General features: G+C 39.6%; 1 protein-coding gene across 7 annotated transcripts in view; it reads left to right on the forward strand.

The window, feature by feature from the left end:
- LOC139177595 (uncharacterized) overlaps window positions 1-22,914 on the forward strand; it is a 199,119-nt gene that overhangs the window by 103,852 nt on the left and 72,353 nt on the right. For 6 of the 7 annotated variants that reach the window (XM_070773702.1, XM_070773703.1, XM_070773705.1 and 3 more), the window contains 7 exons: window positions 4,317-4,370; window positions 5,971-6,024; window positions 7,011-7,115; window positions 11,390-11,497; window positions 12,379-12,432; window positions 20,021-20,125; window positions 20,660-20,713. In XM_070773702.1, coding sequence (XP_070629803.1) covers window positions 4,317-4,370; window positions 5,971-6,024; window positions 7,011-7,115; window positions 11,390-11,497; window positions 12,379-12,432; window positions 20,021-20,125; window positions 20,660-20,713 — 534 coding nt within the window. The remainder of the gene's footprint in view (window positions 1-4,316; window positions 4,371-5,970; window positions 6,025-7,010; window positions 7,116-11,389; window positions 11,498-12,378; window positions 12,433-20,020; window positions 20,126-20,659; window positions 20,714-22,914) is intronic. The other variant, XM_070773706.1, reaches the window with a different exon arrangement.

Below are 22,914 nucleotides of genomic sequence, written 5' to 3' on the forward strand. Positions count from 1 at the left end.
GCGTGTGAGATGAGAGCAACTGATGATTAGTGATACTGAGTACCTTTTCATGTACCTGTTAGCCATATGAATATCTCCTTTGGAAAAAATGTTCAGGTCCTTTACCCACTTTTAAATATATTTTTTGATTTCTTTGCTACTGAGGCTTATTAGTTCCTTATATATTTTGATTATTAACCTCTTATCAGGCTTATGGTTTGTAAATATTTTCTTCCATTTCCTAGGTTGCCTTCTTGCTTTGTTGATTCTTTCTTTTGTGTTGCAGAAGCTTTCTAATTTGATATAATCCCACTTACTTATTTTTATGCTGTTTCTCAGGCTTTACGGGTCTTACGTTTAAAATTATTGCCAATATTGATGAGATTTTTCTCTGTGTTTTCCTTGGGAGTTTTATGGTTTCAGGTCGTACATTTATTTACATCTGTATTCCATTTTGAGCTTGATTTTTTGTGAGTGATATGAGGTCTAGTTTCATTCTTTTCCATGTGAATATCCAGTTTTCCCAGCACTGTTTAATAGAGGGACTGTCTTTTATCCATTGAGTATTCTTGGTTCCTTTGTCAAATATTAGTTGTCCATATATATTTACATGGGTTTATATCTGGGCTCTTGATCCTCTTTGATTTGGTCTAAGCATGTGTTTCTATGCCAGTGCAATACTGTTTTGATTATTATAGCTTTGTTACATAGTTGGAAATCAGGTCATGTGATGCCTCCAGCTTTGTTCTTTCTCAGGATGCTTTAGCTATTGACGATCTTTTGTGGTTCCAAATGAATTTTAGGATTTTGTTTTCTGCATTTGTAAATTACACTGGAACTTTGGTAGAGATTGCATTGAATCTCTAGATGACTTCGGGTAGTATGGAAATTCTGACATTATTAATTCTTCTAATCCATGAATGTATGATGTCTCCATTTATTTCTGTCTCCTCTAAATTTATTCCTCAGTGTTTTATTGTTTGTGTTGCTGTTATCAATGGAGTTGTCTTATTTCTTTTTCCAGTAATTCATTGTTAGTGTATAGGAACAGTACTGCTTTTCATATGTTGATTTTTGTATTCTGCATCTTTAGTGAATTTGTTTATAAAAATTAACATTTTTAGCAGAGTCTTCAGGATTTTATATATATATATATATAATTATTCATAGAGACAACTTTTTCCTTTCTGATTCTGATGCCTTTTTTTTTTTTTTCCTTGTCTATTTGCTCTGCCTAAGACTTTCAGTACTATGTTGAATAGAACTGATGAGAGTGGCCACCCTTGTTTTATTCCTGATCTTAGAGGAAAAACTTTTAATCTTTCACCACTGAATATGATATAACTATGGGCTTGTCATATATAACCTTTATTATATTAAGTTCCTTCTATGCCAGGTTTATTGACTGTTTATACTATGAATGAGTGCTGAATTTTGTGAAATACTTTCTCTGCATCTATTGAGACAATAATGTGATTTTTATTTCTTATTCTGTTAATGTTGTGTTTATTGACTTGCATATGTTGAACCAACCTTGCATATGAGGGATGAATGCCACTTGATCATGGTATATAATCCCTTTAGTGTTGAATTTGGTTTGTTGGAATTGCATCTATATTCATTAGGTACATTACCCTGTAGTTTTCTCTTCTTGTAGTACCCTTATATAGCTTTTATATCAGGGCAATGTTAACCTCATAAAATGAGTTTTGGAATGTTCACATCTCCATTTTTTATAAGATTTGGAGAAGGATTGATGTTAATACTTTTTTTTAAATGTTTGGTCAAATTTGCCAGGGAAACCACTGGCCTAGGGCTTTTCTTGGGAGGATTTTGATTCCTGACTCAGTATCCTTTCTTGTTTTGGTCTGTTCAGATTTTCTGTTTCTTCATGTTTCTATCTTGGTAGGTTGTATGTTTCTAGGAATTTATCCATTTCTCTTAAACTGTCCAATTTTTTGGCTACACTCAGGTGGCATTTTAAGCCAGTCTTTAGATTTGACTGTGCAATTTCCCTGGTGTTCTTGTTATGCTTCCTGGTCAGATGGGTCCAGAAGCTATATACAGCCCTAGTCCAGACCTTGAATTCGCTTCCCATTCTGGGTCTGGGGCTGTAGGTAGGTTCCATCACTGGTACAACTCATTGACTGGGTGCTCAAATCAGGTAGGACTGCTCATCAATCTTCCTGGCCAGACAGTGTCACCAGTTCAGCTCTGCAGGTGGCAGAGCCACTGTTGGGCTTTTCGCTTGGGCACTGCTGCAAGCAGGGCTGTAGGGTGGTCTACAGTCTCCCAGAAGCTCTCAGTAGGCTTTTTGATTTTGCAGGACTGAGGGATAACTCAACAGTACGTGGAGGGCCATGAATTTGCTTCCCTGCCTGGGTAAGGTTGCAGCAGACTCCAGGGTCAGCATGGCTTATTGACTAGGGACCCAAACATGCAGAATTTGCCCTGAGCTCCCTGATCAGATGGGGCTACTAACTGGGCTCTGAAGATGGGTATAGACACTCCCTGGGTTCTCTGCTCAAGTGCTACTATGAGTGGGAACATAGGATGGGGACTCAGCTTCCTGGGTGCTTTAGTTAGGCTTCTTGGTTGGGGAAAGCTGGGGGCTATATTCAGCAGTAGTTAGGACTTCTATTAATAATTAGCTTCCCTGCATGAATAGAGTGGCAGAACAGCTTGGCAGAATTGTACACTGAGTTCCCTATCCAGAGGGTCCAACCAGCCTGGCTCTGCAGATGGGCAAAGCCTCTGCTAGGGTATTTTCCTGGGCACCACTGCTAGGAGAAACAGTCTGCCAAGATCTGAGTTCTAGTTGCTATAAGCCCTGCTCCCCTTCTCCAGATCAATTTGATCTGCAGTGATCAAGTCCCACAGATTCTCCCCACAATACCTGTGAGATGAGACCCACATGGACCTCCCAGCAAGCAAACCACAATGATGGCGGTGGGTGGGGAGGGGGTTAGATTTCCACCCTGGGCTCTCTTCTTCCCACTGGAGAAACCATAAGCACTGACGGCCCTCTCTGTGTAGTTCTGTGCCAGCCTAGGAGAGGAGCAACAGTGTCAGAATGCAGCTAATCCTTTCAACCTTCTAATGCGGTCCTTCTTGATCTCTGTGGTCCAGGGAGGTGCTTTAGCCTTACCAATGTTTTCTGGGATTTTCACAAAAGTGTCTTGTCTATGTATATTTGCAAGTTGGTCTTGTGAGGGGAACTGAAGCTGGGGTTAACCTATCTTACTCGCCATATTGATGACATCACTTTAAAAAATAATTTTACTTATTTTATTTTTGGTTGTGCTGGATCTTCGTTGTTGCATGGGCTGTTCTCTAGTTGCTGAAAACAGGGGCTGCTCTCTAGTTGTGGTACGCGTGCTTCTCATTGCAGTGGCTTGTCTTGTTGTAGAGCACAGGTTCTAGGGCATATGGGCTTCAGTAGTTGCAGCATGTGGGCTCAGTAATTGTGGCTCCTGGGCTCTAGAACACAGGCTCAATGGTTAGGGCACATCAGCTTAGTTGTTCTGTGGTATGTGGGATCTTCCTGGGATCGAACCTGTGTCTCCTGTATTGGCAGGTGGATTCTTTACCACTGAGCCACCAGGGAAACCCTGATGATACCACTTTCATCTCTGTTTCAATATAAATGTAATTTGTAGTAAAGTAATTATAAATTCAAGTTAAAGAAAAATAAAATGCAAGTTGGTCCAGATCATTCCTGAACTTATAACCCCTTGAAGGCTTATATTTTAACTCTCTCAGGCACTGCACGCCCCAGGGAGGCATTCATTTAACTACCTAGTTTGCACTAGCGCTCCTGTCTGAGTGATGGCACAAATAGCTGACAGCAGACCTGAAGGAAGTATTACCAAACAGCTGACCAACATCAGTGGTCCAAAAACACTGGAAAATGTACCTTTTTCCTTGTGCAAACCCCAGTACACATCTTTTTAAAAATATAGAGATCACCGGTCCAGGTTCGATGCATGAGACAGGGTGCTCAGGGCTGGTTCACTGGGATGACCCTGGGGGATGGGATGGGGAGGGAGGTGGGAGGGGCCTTCTGGATGGGGAACACATGTGCGCCTCTGGCTGATTCATGTCGATGATGGCAAAAACCACTACAATATTGTAAAGTAATTAGCCTCCAAATAAATTAATTTTTAAAAATAGAGAGATCAGCAAAACCCTTGAAATTCAGAGATTTAATAAAAGTCTGGGTAAGATTTTGGTATCAATGGAATTTATCTGAAATTTTCCATCAGTATCCATCCTTTTTATGTTCTTCTGAGCTCTTGACATTGATTACATGTCTCAATTGGCCCTTTTCCTTATAGCTTATGGAAAAATTGATCTGGCTAAGGTGATGGATGGAGTCAAAGCTCTTGCAGGTGAGGGAGAAGTTAGTATAAACCTAGCATCCTAATTTTTATAGTAATTGCATTTTCTTCAGACCTTAATTAACTATATGATAATTCTGTCATTTAACTTCTTTTTAATGTTTTTATGTCCAGGAGTATTTTCTTATGTATTTTCCACTATACACTTCATTTCTCTTATTTTGAGACACCAAAATCTATAATAAAAAGTGAAATGGATCTTTAGAAAAGACCCTGGTAACTTTCCAAAAGAAAGATGATAGGTTGTACATATTGATAGAATTGTTAGGATAAGCCATATACAGTTTCCTAATTGACAAGAGGGATATAATATCCATTTATTGTCATTGTCCTTTTGAATGTGTTAGTACAGGCCTCCCAAGAAAGCAAAAGCCAAGGCAGAATTAAACATTCATGGACATTATTAGGGGGAAAGCCTGTGTAAGAGCAATAGGGAGGTAACCTAAAAAGCCTAGAGACTCTCAGACTGTAATGCAAATGTGACACCTAAAGAGAGAAAGGAATAAAAAACTGAGTGGAAGCATCCTATATTGCTATTCAATCTAAGGAAGGTCTGGCAAAGTCTTCAAGGAATCCTGTGGCCAAAGTCAGTCCCCTCTCCCCCGGGAATTGGCCTCCCTGAGTGCGGCATTCAATCACTGGGTAAGAGAAACCTGTTGGAGGCATGGCCTTAGTACAAAAACAGGGATGAATTCCAAAGCAGCAGCTGGGGCCCTTGGTCAATTATGTTCTCTGCAGTTGGAAGTCCTAAAGGCATGTTTTCATGGCCACCATTAAGAGTGCCCTCTTGTATAGGTCTTAGAGAACAAATTGTATTTCTCTGAGTAACGTTATCTCTGTGCACTTGGTCAGGGCTTAGTGACTGTTACTCCCCCAACCCATACTCATACTGTACTGGCATCATAAATTAGTTTCATTATTTGCAATCATTTGATTGTACTTATATTCCATGTGTGCCATTATTTTAATATTTTTTATTAAAGAGGAAAAGTTGATATCAATGATGTGAAACTTGTCCTGGAAAACATGGGGATTGAGCTCAAAAATAGAGAAAACAAGGAATTGGTGAAAATTCTGTCATTTGATGGTAAACATTACAAATATCAGTATAATCAAAAAGAACTTTAGCTTCTCTATCTGTGAGACCCTCTAAAATCCTTCTTTTTCCTAAGCTTCAGAAAATAGAAAGTCAATCTCAAAAAAATATTTTAGTGTCCATTTATACCTGAAGTGAATCCCTATACATGCAATTTTACTTTTAGATTGGGAAGCAACATCCTAATTATGATGACTCATGGGAAACAAAACCTGTATTTTGATGAATCATCTTATCAAGAGGAAAAAAAGTGATTAATCTAGCATTTGTGGACAGAAGAAAAAGGTTGATAGTTTAGACATGAATAAAGGCAGGATTGGGGAGAAGGGATGTGCACGTTGTAGAGTGCCTATTGTGTTAAACATCCCCAGTTTTCTCTAAAATTTTTTTATAGTAGAAATTTTTACTGAAAATCCTGAAAAGCCAGTTTTCCCTGAGAGTATTCTAGTGATTATGCACTTTTCTCTGTGACTTAAATTGTACCTTTTCTTACAGATGATAACAAGGTCTTTCAAAACAGGTTGCTAGAAGCTGTGAAGTCTCTTAAAGGTAATTGAGAAGTATAATGAGAATGAAGACAAATAGGGGATCCTCATAATTATAGTTTCCAAGATATTAAATTAGTGAGGGCTTCCATCTCTCATATATACTGATTGCAAATTTATGCTTCCATTGAAGATCTAGCTTCAGTTTAGCAGCTGATCTACTTTATATCTAGAAAGTCTTCCACTTTTTGAAGATTTTTCCAAACTTTCAAGAAAAGAGATATCAAATTTCACATTTGCATAGAAAAAAACAGCAACAAAGATTAACGGTTATTCAGGGATTTAAATCAGCCACAGTAAAAAACTAAACTAAGAGCTGAATCATCAAATCATGGTGTTCAGAAGTAAAGAATGTTTGCCTCCAGAGCTAGAATTCTCTTAGCATTTATTCAATGCTATTTGAAACTTTTTATTATATGGGCTGGTCCCCAAGACAAGTCTCAAGGTAGTAACCCTAATTCTAATTTCATAGTCGATTTTCTTTATAGGCATAAAGTCCTTAGTCTCTTTACCAAAATTGTTGAGGGTTTTTTTTTTTCACATTTTAAAATAAACATTCTTAACCCTAGTAGATATGAAGGGGGGCTGCTCCCCAGGTGGCACTAGTGGTAAAGAATCTACCTCCCAATGCAGGAGACATAAGAAACTTGAGTTCGATCCCTGGGTTGGGAAGATCCCCTGGAGGAGGGCATGGCAACCCACTCCAGTATTCTTGCTTGGAGAATCCCATGGACAGAGGAGTCTGCAGGCTACAGTCCATGGGGTCACAAAGAGTCAGACACAACTGAAGCAACTGAGCACACATGCCCACATATACCAAGGGGAGTCTGTGAGTAGGCTTTAAAGAATATATGACCTCCTTGAAATTATATGCCATCTTTGTGAGCACTGACATATAGTGTTCATGAAATTCACAACGTGGTATGTGTCTCCAAAAGATTTACGTTTCGGGAGTTATGTAATTTTTTCAGGGACTGTCTCTTTCCTTAGGTAAGAAAGTCAGTGTCAACAGCTTGAGTACTATACTGGACAACATGGGAATCAAGCTTACAGATGAGGAACTTAAGGATCTGACTCAGAATCTCCCCGTTGATGGTAAGCAAGTTTTGGGGTACTATGGCTAGATACTGGGAGAATTTAGGCATAAGCACTGTTGCCACAAAAGGTCCTAGGAAAAGGAACCTTAGGAATGGTAATCTACCCTGACAGTAATCAAGAAGCTGTAAATGTGGATGCAGCATGTAAGCAGCCAGTTATCAAAATCAACATGAAAATATTGCACTCTGTTTGTATGTCTTTATGTTCTCTACCCATATTATAGTCAGTAACACAGTCCTTCCACATTTTGAATAGAAAAAGGCAGGCTTTTTAGATAATGGTACTTCTGAATTTCTTTACATCACAATATATATGGGTTTCAAATATTACAGAACTATAAGTAAAATTCATATTATTGATATAACTTTTATGTTGAGGTTTTCTTTCTAGTCCTCATGAAGGTGATAAAAATTAGGTAAAATAATAGCATAGAATATATTATTCATTAAATATATAAATATATTCTTCCATAGTCAATTGGAAATAGGATATTCTTTTCAACTTCACTGATATATAGTTGACATGTAACAATTTGATACACTTACATATTGCAAAATGCCATCACCTCACATAATTTTTTTGATGAGAACTTTTTTTAACTGTTAAAAAATTTTATTTATTTATTTTTTCCTGTGCTGGGTCTTTCTTGCTACATGTGGGGCTTCTCTAGTTGCAGCGAGTGGGGACTACTCTCTAATTGCTGTGTATGGCTTCTCATTGTGGTGACTTCTCTTGCTGTGGAGTGTGGGCTTCAGCAGTTGTGGTGCATGGGCTTAGTTGCCTCATGACATGTGAAATGTTCCTGAACCAGAGATCGAACCTGTATCCCCTGCATTGGCAGATGGATTCTTAAACAATGGACCACCAGGGAAGTGCTGGTGAGAACTTTTAAGATCTACTCTCTTAGCAACTTTTGTGTGTATCATCCATCCAATACTGTCAAATATAGTCACTTTGCTGTATATTCTATCCCCAGAGTTTCTCTGTCTTTGATTTTAGACAGTCTTTTCATTGCATCTTGGGAATATTGATTTGGTGTAGAAATTGGAGGGGATGAGGGTCATGAATGAACTTGAATGTCCAAATCTCTCCCCAGATTTGGGAACCTCTCAATCTTTACTTCTTGAAATGAGCTTTCTACCCCTTTCTCCCTCTCTACTTATGGGTTTCCAGTATTGCACAGATTGTCTTTTTTAGTGGTATCTCATAGTTCGTGTAGGTTTTCTTCATTCTTTTTTATTATTTTTTCTCCTTTAACTGGATAATTTCAAATGACCTGTCTTCTATTAATACTTCATAGGTTCTCTCTTCTGCTTGATCAGGCTTCTGCTGATCTATTACATTTTTTCATTTTGTTAATTGTATTCTTCAGGTCCAGATTTTCTTTTTGGTTCTTTTTCATAATATCTACAGTGGAAACAGTGTCAGACTTTATTTTGGGGGGCTCCAAAATCACTGCAGATGGTGACTGCAGCCATGAAATTAAAAGACACTTACTCCTTGGAAGGAAAGTTATGACCAAGCTAGATAGCATATTGAAAAGCAGAGACATTACTTTGCCAACAAAGGTCCGTCTAGTCAAGGCTATGTTTTTTCCTGCGGTCATGTATGGATGTGAGAGTTGGACTGTGAAGAAGGCTGAGTGTCGAAGAATTGATGGTTTTGAACTGTGGTGTTGGATAAGACTCTTGAGAGTCCCTTGGACTGCACGGAGATCCAACCAGTCCATTCTGAAGATCAGCCCTGGGATTTCTTTGGAGGGAATGATGCTGAAGCTGAAACTCCAATACTTTGGGCACCTCATGCGAAGAGTTGACTCATTGGAAAAGACTCTGATGCTGGGAGGGATTGGGGGCAAGAGGAGAAGGGGACAACAGAGGATGAGATGGCTGGATGGCATCACTGACTCGATGGACGTGAATCTGAGTGAACTCCGGGAGTTGGTGATGGAAAGGGAGGTCTGGCATGCTGCGATTCATGGGGTCGCAAAGAGTCGGACACAACTGAGCGACTGAACTGAACTGAACTGATCAGTATTAAACCTCTTGTTTTGCTTTTTATTGTTTTCCTGATGTAATTGACTTATCTTTCTGTGTTTTCTTATAACTTACTAAGCTTCCTTAAAACACCTATTTTGAAATCTTATTGGATAGATCACAGATGTTCATTTCTTTAGGATTGGCTACTGAAAAATTATTATGTTCCTTTAGTGATGTTGTGTTTCTTTGATTTTTCATGTTCTTTGAAGACTCAGGTTGCTATCTTCACATTTTAAAAAAAGCATAACTTCTTTCAGCCTTTATGGCTGGCTTCAGGAGAAATTCACTCATTAGAAGAGTCTGTATAGGTAGCTGCCTCTGTGTGTAGTGGCAAGTCTAAAGTCCCTGGAGATCAGCAGAACCAGAAATTTGGAGGAAAAACTGGACACAAAGTGGACAAGAGTGAGGATAAACGAATCCACAGAGACAGCCTGGGGTCCCTATCTATCTTTTCCCACTTCCAACTCCAGCAACAGGTTTTACAAAAGAAACTTGCACCCTTTGCCATGAAACTGCATGCATGGCTGACCCAGGACTCAGAGAAGCAAAAGGAGGAGATTTGGCAGGAACTGGGAGAGCTGCAAGCCCAGCTGCTTCAGGCCAACAAAGGTGAACAAACCTGTAGATGGACAATGACAAAATGGCAAGCTGTGGTGGTGCCTGGCCCTCTACGTGACCTTTCAGTATGCAATGGCTGCTGCTTCACTTTTGCTTCCGAAATATCATGCAAGTTTCTCCATGGCCACCTCTACCTCAAAACCACACAGGACTGGCAAAACCAAATACTGGCAAGGATGTGGAGAAGCAGGAATTCTCAAACACTGCTGGTAGAAATGCAAAATGGTACAGCCACTTTGGAAGACAGTTTGGTGGTTTCTTACAAAACTAAACATACTCTTACCATACAACCCAGCAATCATGTTCCTTGGTATTTATCCAACAGAGATGAAAGCCGCTTTATTTATATTGCCAAAATTTAGAAGCAACCAAAATGTACTTCAGTAGATAATGGATAAGTAAACTGTGGTTACAGTTACAGTTCAGTCACTCAGTCATGTCCAACTGTTTGCAACCCCATGGACTGTAGCACTCCAAGCCTCCCTGTCCATCACCAACTCCCAGAGTCCACACAAACCCATGTCCATTGAGTCGGTGATGCCATCCAACCATCTCATCCTCTGTCGTCCCCTTCTCCTCCCGCCTTCAATCTTTCCCAGCATCAGGTACATCTAGATAATGAAATATTTTTCAGCACTAAAAGGAAATGAGCTATTACACAATGAAAGGACATGGGGGAATCTTCAGTGCATATTACTAAGTGAAAGAAGTCAATCTGAAAAGGCTACATGCTGTATGATTCCAACTCTGTGATATTTGGAGAAAAGCAAAACCATGGAAACAATATAAAGATCAATATTTGCCAGAAAGAGAAGAAGGAGGAGAGATGACTAGGAAGTACACAGAGGATTTTTAGGGTGGTTAAAATACTCTATATAATATTATAATGATGGATATAATATATTATAACTTTGTCCAAACCAATGGAATATATGACATCAAGAGGGAATCCTAAGGTAAACTATGGAGTTTGGATCATTATGATGTGTCAGTGTAGGTTCATCCTTAGTTAAAAAAAAAAAGTACCACTCTGGTGAATGATGTTGTTAATGGAGGAGGCTGTGCATGTGTCGGGGTAGGGGGTATATGGGAATCTCTGTACCTTCCTCTCAAAGTTTTGTTGTAAACCCGAAACTGCTCTAAAAAAATAAAGTATTTTTTAAAAAAACCATAAATTATAAATTAATAAGTAAATCCATACAGGGAAGGAAATTCTTAGAAATGTAGTCTCAACTTGCTGCTGCTGCTAAGTCGCTTCAGTCGTGTCTGACTGTCTGCGACCCCACAGACGGCAGCCCACTAGGCTCCCCCATTCCTGGGATTCTCCAGGCAAGAACACTGGAGTGGGTTGCCATTTCCTTCTCCAGTGCATGAAAGTGAAAAGTGAAAGTGAAGTCTCTCAGTCGTGTCCAACTCTTCATGACCCCATGGACTGCAGCCTACCAGGCTTCTCTGTCCACGGGATTTTCCAAGCAAGAGTACTGGAGTGGGGTGCCATTGCCTTCTTAGCTAAATTGAAATCACTATGGTCAATAAAGATACTACTAATAATATTACTCATGGAAAATCTTGGTATAATACACTTTTTTCCTGTTCCTACATTGTCTCTCTCAGAAGCGGGGAAGATTCATATAAATAACCTGGACAATACTCTAGAAAGATTTGGAATTGACCTCACAGAAGAGGAACTTGCAAAGCTGTCAGAAGACCTACAAATTGATCGTGAGCACTGTTTTACATCTGGTTCTTAAAAAATAAATTTAATCGACATGTTAGAAAGGTTGGAAAGGATTCCAGTATTAAAGTCAGAATAAATCTTGGATCTGTATTACAGTTCATCCAACATCAGCATCTATTTTCCCTCTCCATACCAAGAATTGCAGAGGGTGCTGTCAAAGCTCTAATACATCTATAAGAAAGCAAAAATAATAAGGATATGAAAAATTATATATAGAGAAATCAGCAGGCCCATTCTTTTGTTCATCCCTCTGTCTCCCGAAATTCATTCTAAAATAAATTCAAAGATTCTCATCGTAGTGCATGAGGCCTTCTCAGTCCATCTGCCTCTTTGATATCTTCTCTTATTTTTTTCCTCTTCAGACCATGTTGAACTACTGGTAGTTTCACACACAAGACATACCTCTAGACTTTTATCTTCTCTCAATCTCTCCTCCATGTGAAGCCCTTTTTATCTGTATGTATTTCTGATGCACCCTGACTAATACATTAATCTAGTTAATGCACTACCTCCTGCAGGAAGCAATCTTAGGACATACCGGACTAGCTTAGAGATCCCTTCCTCAACTGTATGTTCATACATGAAGTAAAGTTACCAGAATACTGGGCCAACTCTAATGGTATCTTCAACGTATAATGGCTTATAATGGCTTCCAAAACACTAGGAAAAGTATACTTTTCCTGACCCAGATTCTGAAATATGAGACCTCTGTATTAATGAAAGCCACCTTAATTCCCTGAGATCTAAGCATTTAATAAATGGTCTTAGTTAAAAATGTTTTTAATGGAATCGTTTCCACAAAATATATGTCTTGAGTTTGTTTTCTGAACTTGTGACATTATCTTCATTGAGCTTTTTCTTATAGCTAATGGGAAAGTTGATCTGAAGGAGGTGATGGATGGAGTAAAAGCCACTACAGGTAGGTGAGAAATAATAAATCTAAGATATTTAATATTTACTATGATTATATTTCACCATTATCTCTTAATTGCCATGTTAGTTGTGGCACTGATCTCTTCATTTGTTAAATGTTATACTAATTGCTAGCAATTCACCTATTTTCTGGCATATTTTTAATATTAGTTTCAGGCATACTGTATAGATTCATTAAAAGTCATTACAAAATAATGGCTATAATTCCCTTGCTATAAAATATATCCTTGTTGCTTGTCTACTTTATACATAGTAGTTCATATTTATTAATTCCATAACCCTGTTATGCCCTTCCCCCATTCCGTCTCCCCACTGATACCGACTAGTTTGCTTTCTAGATCTGTGAGTCTGTTTCTGTTTTGCTGTATACATTTATTTTCTAGATTTCACTTATAAGCGATATCATACAGTATTTGTCTTTCCTTATTTCACTAAGCATAATATTCTCTAGGTTCGTCTACATTGCTGCAAATGGCAGACTTTTATTCTTTTTATGGCTGAAATACTCCATTGTATATGTACCACATATTTTTTTATCTGTTCCTCTATTGATGGACATTTGGGTTACTTCCATATCTTGGCTGTTGTAAATAGTGCTGCTATGAACACTTTTCAGATTTTTCCAGATGTATACCCAGGAGTGGAATTGCTGGATATTATGATAGTTCTATATTCAGTTTTTTTTTTTAGGAACCTCCATATCATTTTTCAAACTGTCGGTACCAGTTGGTATTCTCATCAACAGTGAACAAGTGTTTCATTTTCTCTATGTCCTCTCCAATATATTATTTGTAGACTTTTTGATGATAGCCATTCTGACAGGTATAGGTGATCTCACTGTGAGTTTGTCTTGCATTTCTCTAATATAGTGATGTTGAATATCTTTTCATGTGCCTTTTAGTTATTTGTATATGTCATTTAAGGCCACTGTTTCTTTATTGATTTTCTGTCTGGGTGATCAGTCTATTGATGTAAGTGGGCATTAAAGTCCCCTAGTAATATTTATTATTGTCAATTTCTCCCTTTATGTCTTTTGGCATTTGCTTTATGTATTTTAGTTCTCCTGTATAGGGTGTATATATGTTAACAAGTATAATATCCTTTACTTGTATTGATCCTTTTATCATTATATGATGTCCTCCTTTGTCTTTTATTATAGACTTTGTTTTAAAGGCTAATTTGTCTGATATGAGTATTGCTACCCTGGCTTTTTTTTTCATTTCCATTTGCATGAAATATCTCTTTCCATCCCCTCACATTCAGTCTGTGTGTCATTAGCTCTGAAGTGAGTATCTTGTAAGCATCATATAGAATGATGTTGAGCTTTTAATCTAATTAACCACTCTAAGTCTTTTGATTGGAACATTAGTCAATTGAAATTTGAAGTAATGTTGATAACTATGTACTTATTACCATTTTATTACTTGCTTTTCCAGTTGTCATGTAGTTCTCTGTTCATGTCTTTTTCATTGTTTCTTCCTTTGTGATTTGATTCCTTTTTTAAATTATATACTTTTGAACAGCCCATGGTTTCATTAGTGTTTCTTTTTAAAAAATATTTATTTATTTATTTGACCACACCAGATCTTAGTTGTGGCACACAGGATCTTCAATCTTTTTTGCAGTATGCGAGATCTTTAGTTGAGGCATGCAAACTCTTAGTTATGACTTGTGGGATCTAGTTCCCTGATCAGGGCTCAAACCAGAGTCCTCTGTATTGGAATTTTAGCCACTGAACCACCAGGGAAGTCCTTGATGATTTTCTTTAGTGGTGTCCTTGTGGCCTTTCATTTTAATTTTTTATGTCTACTGTATGCCTTTGTGGTTGCCATGGGGTTCATATATGGTGACCTGTAACCATGTACAATTACTTGTTTTCAATTGGTTATCATTTAGGTTCAAACACATTTTTTAAAAAAATTCTACATTTTTAATTCTTCTCTCCCACATTTTGTGTATTTGATGTCACATTTTACATCTTCAGGCTTATACCTCAATTGTTTATTGTACTCACAGTTGCTTTTATAATTTTTTGTCTTTAAATCTACACACTGGTTTATTTAAGTGGTAGATATTCAGTCTTCACTATATATTTGCCTTCTTTCCACTTAGGTGAGGCCCTTTTATGTTTCTTGTAGAGTAGTCTTAGTATTGATAAACCCTTTTAGTTTTTGCTTGACTTAGAAGTTCTTAACCTCTCCTTCTATTCTAAGTGATAATCTTTCTGGGTAGACTACTGTAGGTCACAGGATTTTCCCTTTTGGCATTTTGAATACAGCATGTCACTCCTTTCTGGCCTCCTAAGTTTCTGCAGAGAAATTAGCTGATAGCCTTATGGAGATTCCCTTTGTTTGTCTCTTTCTGTCTGTTTTTTAATATAAATTTGCTGCCTTTAAATTTGTATTTTTATATTTAACTTTTCCCATTTTAATTACAATAAAATGGTGTGTGGGTCTTGGTGTGGGTCTGTTTGGGTTCTTCTCATTTGGGACCCTCTGTCCTTCCTATATCTGGATATCTGTTTCCTTCTTTGAGTTTGAAAAGTTTTCAACCATGATTTACTCAAATACATCTTTGATCCCCTTCTTTCTCTCTCTCCTCCTCCTGGGACCCCTATAATGTGAATGTTGGTATGCTTAATGTTATCCCAGAAAGCTCTTAAATGATTTCCATTTTTTAAAAATTGTTTTTCTTTTCACTGTTCTGAATGAATGATTTCCATTAGTCTATCTTCCAGTTCACTTATGCATTTTTCAGTTTCATTTAGTCTGCTATTCAACCCTTCTGGTGTCTTTTACTTCAACTACTTCTCATTTCTGAGTAGATCTTTTTATATTTTCTAGTTTCTTGTTAAAATTTAGTGAAATTTTCTTTATCTGTTCTTTTCTCTAATTTGGTTCAGTTCAGTTCAGTTCAGTCGCTCAGTCGGTTCTGACTCTTTGCGACCCCATGAAGCGCAACACGCCAGACCTCTCTGTCCATCACCAACTCCCGGAGTTTACCCAAACTCATGTCCATTGAGCCGGTGATGCCATCCAACCATCTCATCCTCTGTCATCCCCTTCTCCTCCTGCCTTCAATCTTTCCCAACATCAGGGTCTTTTCAAATGAGTCAGCTCTTTGCATCAGGTGGCCAAAATACTGGAGTTTCAGCCTCAACATAGTCCTTCCAATGAACACTCAGGACCGATTTCCCTTAGGATGGACTGGTTGGATCTCCTTGCAGTCCAAGGGATTCAAGAGTCTTCTCCAACACCACAGTTCAAAAGCACCAATTCTTCTGTGCTCAGACCTCTTTATAGTCTAACTCTCACATCCATACATGACTACTGGAAAAACCATAGCTTTGACTAGATGGACCTTTGTTGGCAAAGTAATGTCTCTGTTTTTTAATATGCTGTCTAGGTTGGTCATAACTTTCCTTCCAAGGAGTAAGCGTCTTTTGATTTCATGGCTGCAATCACCATATGCAGTGATTTTGGAGCCCAGAAAAATAAAGTCTGCCACCGTTTCCCCATCTATTTGCCACGAAGTGATGGGACCGGATGCCGTGATCTTAGTTTTCTGAATGTTGAGCTTTAAGCCAACTTTTCCACTCTCCTCTTTCACTTTCATCAAGAGGATCTTTAGTTCTTCTTCACTTTCTGCCATAAGGGTGGTGTCATCTGCATATCTGAGGTTATTGATATTTCTCCCAGCAATCTTGATTCCAGCTTGTGCTTCCTCCAGCCCAGCATTTCTTATGATGTACTCTGCTGCTACTGCTGCTAAGTAGCTTCAGTCATGTCCAACTCTGTGCGACCCCATAAACGGCAGCCCACGAGGCTCCGCCGTCCCTGGGATTCTCCAGGCAAGAACACTAGAGTGGGTTGCCATTTCCTTCTCCAATGCATGAAAGTGAAAAGTGAAAGGGAAGTCACTCAGTCGTGTTCGACTCTTAGAGACCCCATGGACTGCAGCCTACCAGGCTCCTCCGTCCATGGGATTTTCCAGGCATATAAGTTAAATAAGCAGGGTGACAATATACAGCTTTGACGTACTCCTTTTTCTATTTGGAGCCAGTCTGTTGTTCCATGTCCAGTTCTAACTGTTGCTTCCTGACCTGAATACAAATTTCTCAAGAGGCAGGTCAGGTGGTCTGGTATTCCCATCTCTTTCAGAATTGTCCATGGTTTATTGTGATCCACACAGTCAAAGGCTTTGGCATAGTCAATAAAGCAGAAATAGATATTTTTCTGGAACTCTCTTGCTTTTTTGATGATCCAGCGAATGTTGGCAATTTGATCTCTGGTTCCTCTGCCTTTTCTAAAACCACCTTGAACATCTGGAAGTTCATGGTTCACAGACTGTTGAAGCCTGGCTTGGAGAATTTTGAGCATTACTTTACTAGCGTGTGAAATGAGTGCAATTGTGCGGTACTTTGAGCATTCTTTGGCATTGCCTTTCTTTGGGATTGAAATGAAAACTGACCTTTTCCAGTCCTCTGGCCACTGTTGAATTTTCCAAATTTGCTGGCATATTGAGTGCAGCACTTTCACAGTATCATCTTTCAGAATTTGAATTAGCTCCACTGGAATTCCATCACCTCCACTAGCTTTGTTTGTAGTGATGCTTCCTAAGGCCCACTTGACTTCACACTCCAGGATGTCTGGCTCGAGGTGAGTGATCACACCATCGTGATTATCTGGGTCGTGAAGATCTTTTTTGTACCGTTCTTCTGTGAATTCTTGCCACATCTTCTTAATATCTTCTGCTTCTGTTAAGTCCCTACCATTTCAGTCCTTTATTGAGCCCATCTTTGCATGAAATATTCCATTGGTATCTCTAATTTTCTTGATGAGATCTCCAGTCTTTCCTTTTCTATTGTTTTCCTCTATTTCTTTGCATTGATCGCTGAGGAAGGCTTTCTTATCTCTCCTTGCTATTCTTTGGAACTCTGCATTTAAATGGGTATATCTTTCCTTTTCTCCTTTGCTTTTCACTTCTCTTCTTTTCACAGCTATTTGTAAGGTCTCCTCAGACAGCCATTTTGCTTTTTTGCATTTCTTTTTCTGGGGGATGATCTTGATCCCTGTCTCCTGTACAATGTCATGAACCTCTAATTTGGTTAACATTTTTATTACAAAATCTTTGAATTATTTATCTAATAAATTATTTATGTATGTTTCATTATTTTCTCAAGAATTTCCCCCTGCTCTTTCAATTGAGACCACTTCCTCTGCCTTTTTATTTTGCTTAACTTTCTCTATGTCTATGAATTTAGGTGAAACAGTTGTCTGTTGAGGTCTCTAAGTGGTGTCCTTATGTGGGAGTGTCCCTATACAGACTGCATGTTCCCAATGCATTTGGTAGGAGAGCTGGATTTGACATGGATGCAAAGTCAGGTCTTTCCTTAGGGTGTGCTAGCAGCTAGCACCTTGATGAGGGGATGCATGGAGATGGAATGGGTAGAGCTGGAGCTAGGTGTGAAGTGAAAACTCCTCTCTATTCAGTGGTCCTTTATAGCCTTATTGGGATTGGAGTCTGATCCCAAAATGCTGGAGCTAAAAGCCCTGATGGTTGGTTCTAAGTGAATGCTTTTACTTCTCCCAGTACTGGAACTCTTGCGGCAAAAGGGGGTACTGCTGAAGCAAAGGGATCCTTGCATGCTCTCAGCTCATGTCCGCTGAAGACAGAGATCCAAGTTTTCTCCAGTGAGCTGCCTATGCAGGAGCCGACAGTTGTTTCCTTTGTTCTGTTCAGACACAACCTGTGTACAGTTCCCCTTTGTCTCTCAGCTGATCACTGCTCCCAGTCTCCACTCCCGCTGCCTCTTGTGGGTATGCACCACAAGGTAGGCAGGCTTATATGGACTCTTACATATATTAGTGGGTGAGCTATGGTGGAGCAACTACCATCAGAGTTCTAGGCTGCCTCAGATGTGCTGCTTGAGTAAGTGCCAACAATGGTCACTGCCAACCAACCCAGGCTCTACCCTAGGTCACCACTGTGTGACACAGCCAAGTTTTCTCCCCAGGCATGGCAGCCCTAGATCCTGTGCCATGCTGCAACATAGACCACGCAGATTGGAGTGTTCACTCGGTTCATGCTGGTGTGCACACCAAGGGAAACCCAGCAACCACTAGAGTAGTCTTCTAACTGCCCTCTTCCCCCTGACTAGGAGGCAAGGCACTGTGTGTGTGCTTGCTCCTCATGAGCAGAGTCCAGGCTTCCTATAGCCCTTCTGTTAGTCCCAGTCATCCTCCAACTACCTCCCATGTTTAGGAACACAGGGCTGGGGCTCCCAATCTGTGTGTCTTGCCACACACCCACCAAGGTGGGTCTTTGTCCGTGTATTCTCCCTTTTTCCTCTGAGTTCCCTCCCAGGCGCACAGGTCCTGATCTGATCACTCTTCTTCTCTTCTTGCCTGATTGCATGTGGGTCTTTCTTACAACCATGGCTGTACAAGAGTCTTTCTGCCAGTTTTCAGTTAGCTTTCAGTGAGAATTCCACATATAGATTTTTAAAAAAATTTTATTGCAGTATAGTTTATTTGGGGCTTCCCAGATTGCACCTCCCTGGCGGCTCAGAGAGTAAAGAATTTGCCTGCAAAGCAGGAGACCTGGGTTCGATCCCTGGGTTGGGAATATCCCCTGGAGGAGGTCATGACAACCCACTCCAGTATTCTTGCCTGGAGAATCCCCATGGACAGAGGAGCCTGGCAGGCTACAGTCCATGGGGTTGCAGGGTCAGACATGACTGAGCGGCTAAGCACAGGTGGCACTAGTGGTGAAGAACCTGCCTGACAGTGTAAGAAACGTAAGTGATGCAGGTTCAGTCCCTGGGTCGGGAGGTTCCCTGAAGGAGGGCATGGCAGTCCACTCCAGTTTTCTTGCTTGGAGAATCCCATGGACAGAGGAGACTGGCAGACTACAGTCCATAGGGTCGCAAAGGATCTGACATGATTGAAGTGACTTAGCAGCAGCAACAGCAGCAGCATGGTTGATTTACAATGCTGTGTTAGTGTCTGCTATACAGCAGTTAATAAGGTGTACTTATACATGTATCCACTGTGTTGTTCATGTGTTCATGGGGGAAGGTGAGTTCCATGTCCTCTTACTCTGCCATCTTGATCGATTCCTCTTATTTTGCTTTTTTCTTTGTTACAACAACCAAGCTCTATATTAGTTTTCAATAAAATAAAGTAAAAATAAAGTGAAGTAAAACTTTAGTGAAAACTCCAGATAATTAACAAAGATGAGACGAACAGATATTACCTTAATTGATACAATTTTTTGAATAAGTAAATTATTTACAATATTCTAATTGAATAGAGAAATAAATAATGTACATTTCACTGATTTCAGAGTTGCCTTGACATTGTCATCATGATTATGCCTTCTTTTATTAGCATTTAGAGTTCAAATTACTTTTCTGTGAGTGTCATAGTCAGTGTACTCAGAGGGGTCTCATTGGCCTTTGCTCCTCATTCTATGTCTATTCATACCACATAGCCAAAGACTAATCTTCCCTATTTGGAACCATAACATGAACTTTTAAATGCATACATGCAGTGTAGTCTATCTTCTTTAAGGAGGGGAAGTTGATGTCAGAGATGTGAAAACCACTCTGAAATACATGGGAATAGAGCTTACAGATAAAGAATACTTGAAACTGTTGAAAAATCTGCCTTTCAATGGTAAGCATTTCAAATATTGATATGACCTTAAAGGGTTCTTTAAGCTTTTATTTATCTATTTATTTTTGGAAAACTGAAACTAATACCATTTGCTAAGATGCAAAAAACAAAAAAATAAGAACTCTACTCAAAATAATCTAAATGTTCATTTATTCCTGAGAGAAATTCCCATCTATGCAGTTGCCTTTTAGTTTTAGAGTAAAGTGTCCCCATCATGTTGAATCATGCTATCAAGGGGAAGAAATTTCAGAGGTTACCCTCATCTCTTAAATACCTGTAGGTGATTTGAGAAACTAAAAAAGGAAAAGATGTAATGCCAAACTAGAAGGGAATGAAAGGTGAGAGGTGGAATCACATCAAAAAAGAGTTCTGTATATTATACGATACCTGCATATTAACATTTTGATAAACTTTCCCTAATTTTCTCTCAAAATTGATTTTGGCAAATCATGAAAGTCCTAGCTTTACTGAAATAATTTTAGCTAATAGCCACATAATTTCTCTATGACCTAAATTTTGCCCTTTTTTTTGTAGATGATAACAAGGTCTTTAAGAACAGATTGCTGAAAGGTGTGAAGTCTTTTAAAGGTGAGTGAGAAACATAAGCCCTCTTACATAGGGCTGGGAAATACTCTTGGAGGGCACAAACAGAACCTTGTGCACCAGGACCCAAGATAAAGGAGCAGTGACCCACAAGAGACTGACCCAGACTTGCCTGTGAGTGTCCAGGAGTCTCCAGCAGAGATGTGGGTTGGTGGTGGCCTGCTGCAGGGTTGGGGCACTGAGTGTAGCAGTGCATGCATGGGATCTTTTGAAGGAGGTCATCATTATCTCCATTACCTCCACCATAGTTTGCTAAGTCGCGTCAGTCGTGTCCGACTCTGTGCGACGCCATAGACAGCAGCCCACCAGGCTCCCCCGTCCCTGGGATTCTCCAGGCAAGAACACTGGACTGGGTTGCTATTTCCTTCTCCAATGCATGAAAGTGAAAAGTGAAAGTGAAGTCACTCAGCCGTGTCCAACTCTGCGAGACCCCATAGACAGCAGCCCACCAGGCTACCCCATCCATGGGATTCTCCAGGCAAGAGTACTGGAGTGGGGTGCCATTGCCTTCTCCGTAGTTTGGCCCCAGGTAAATAGCAGGGAAGGAATACAGCTCCACCCACCAACAGAAAATTGGATTAAAAATTTACTGAGCAAGGCCCCGCCCATCAAAACAAGACCCAGTTTCCCTCTCAGTCAGTCTCTCCCATCAGGAAGCTTCCATAAGCCTCTTGTCCTTCTATACCAGAGGGCAGAGAGACTGAAAACCACAGTAACAGAAAACTAACCAATCTAATAACATGGACCACAGCCTTGTTTAACTCAATGAAACTATGAGCCATGCCGTGTAGGGCCACCCAAGACGGATGGGTCATGGTGGAGAGTTCTGAAAAAAATGTAGTCCACTGGAGAAGGGAATGGTACACTGCTTAAGTATTCTTGCCTTGAGAACCCAATGAACAGTATGAAAAAGCAAAAAGATAGACACTGAAAGATGAACTCCTCAGGTCGGTAGGTGCCCAATATGCTACTGGAGATCAGTGGAGAAATAACTCCAGAAAGAATGAAGAGATGGAGCCAAACCAAAAACAACACCCAATTGTGGATGTGAAGGTGATGGAAGCAATGTCCGATGCTGTAAAAAGCAATACTGCATAGGAACCTGGAATGTTAGGTCCATGAATCAAGGCAAATTGGAAGTGGTCAAACAAGAGGTGGCAAGAGTGAATGTCGACATTCTAGGAATCAGTGAACTAAAATGGACTGGAATGGGTGCATTTAACTCAGATGTTCACTACATCTACTACTGTGGGCAAGAATCCCTCAGAAGAAATGGAGTAGCCATCATAGTCAAAAAAGAGTCTGAAATGCAGTACTTGGATGCAATCTCAAAAATGACAGAATGATTTCTGTTCATTTCCAAGGCAAACCATTCAATATCACAGTAATCCAAGTCTATGCCCTAACCAGTAATGCTGAAGAAGCTGAAGTTGAATGGTTCTTTGAAGATCTACAAGACCTTTTAGAACTAACACCCAAAACAGATGTCCTTTTCATTATAGGGAACTGGAATGCAAAAGTAAGAAGTCAAGAAACACCTGGAGTAACAGGCAAATTTGGCCTTGGAGTACAGAAAGAAGCAGGGCAAAGTCTAATAGAGTTTTGCCAAGAGAATGCACTGGTCATAGCAAACACCATCTTCCAACAACACAAGAGAAGACTCTACACAGGGACATCACCAGATGGTCAACACTAAAATCAGATTGATTATATTCTTTGTAGCCAAAGATGGAGAAGCTCTATACAGTCAGCAAAAACAAGACTGGGAGCTGACTGTGGTTCAAATCATGAACTCCTATTGCCAAATTCAGACTTAAATTGAAGAAAGTAGGGAAAGCCACTAGACCATTCAGGTATGACCTAAATCAAATCCCTTACAATTATACAGTAGAAGTGAAAAATAGATTTAAGGGTCTAGATCTGATAGACAGAGTGCCTGATGAACTATGGATGGAGGTTCATGACATTGTAGAGCAGACAGGGATCAAGAGCATCCCCAAGAATAAGAAATGCAAAACAGCAAAATGGCTGTCTGAGAAGGCCTTACAAATAGCTGTGAGAAGAAGTGAAAAGCAAAGGAAAAAAGGAATGATATACCCATTTGAATGCAAAGTTCCAAAGAATAGCAAGGAGAGATAAGAAAGCCTTCTTCAGTGATCAGTGCAAAGAAATAGAGAAGTCTTTTC

The sequence above is a fragment of the Bos indicus genome, chromosome 19 (genome assembly GCF_029378745.1).
Source record: "Bos indicus isolate NIAB-ARS_2022 breed Sahiwal x Tharparkar chromosome 19, NIAB-ARS_B.indTharparkar_mat_pri_1.0, whole genome shotgun sequence".
NCBI lineage: Eukaryota > Metazoa > Chordata > Mammalia > Artiodactyla > Bovidae > Bos > Bos indicus.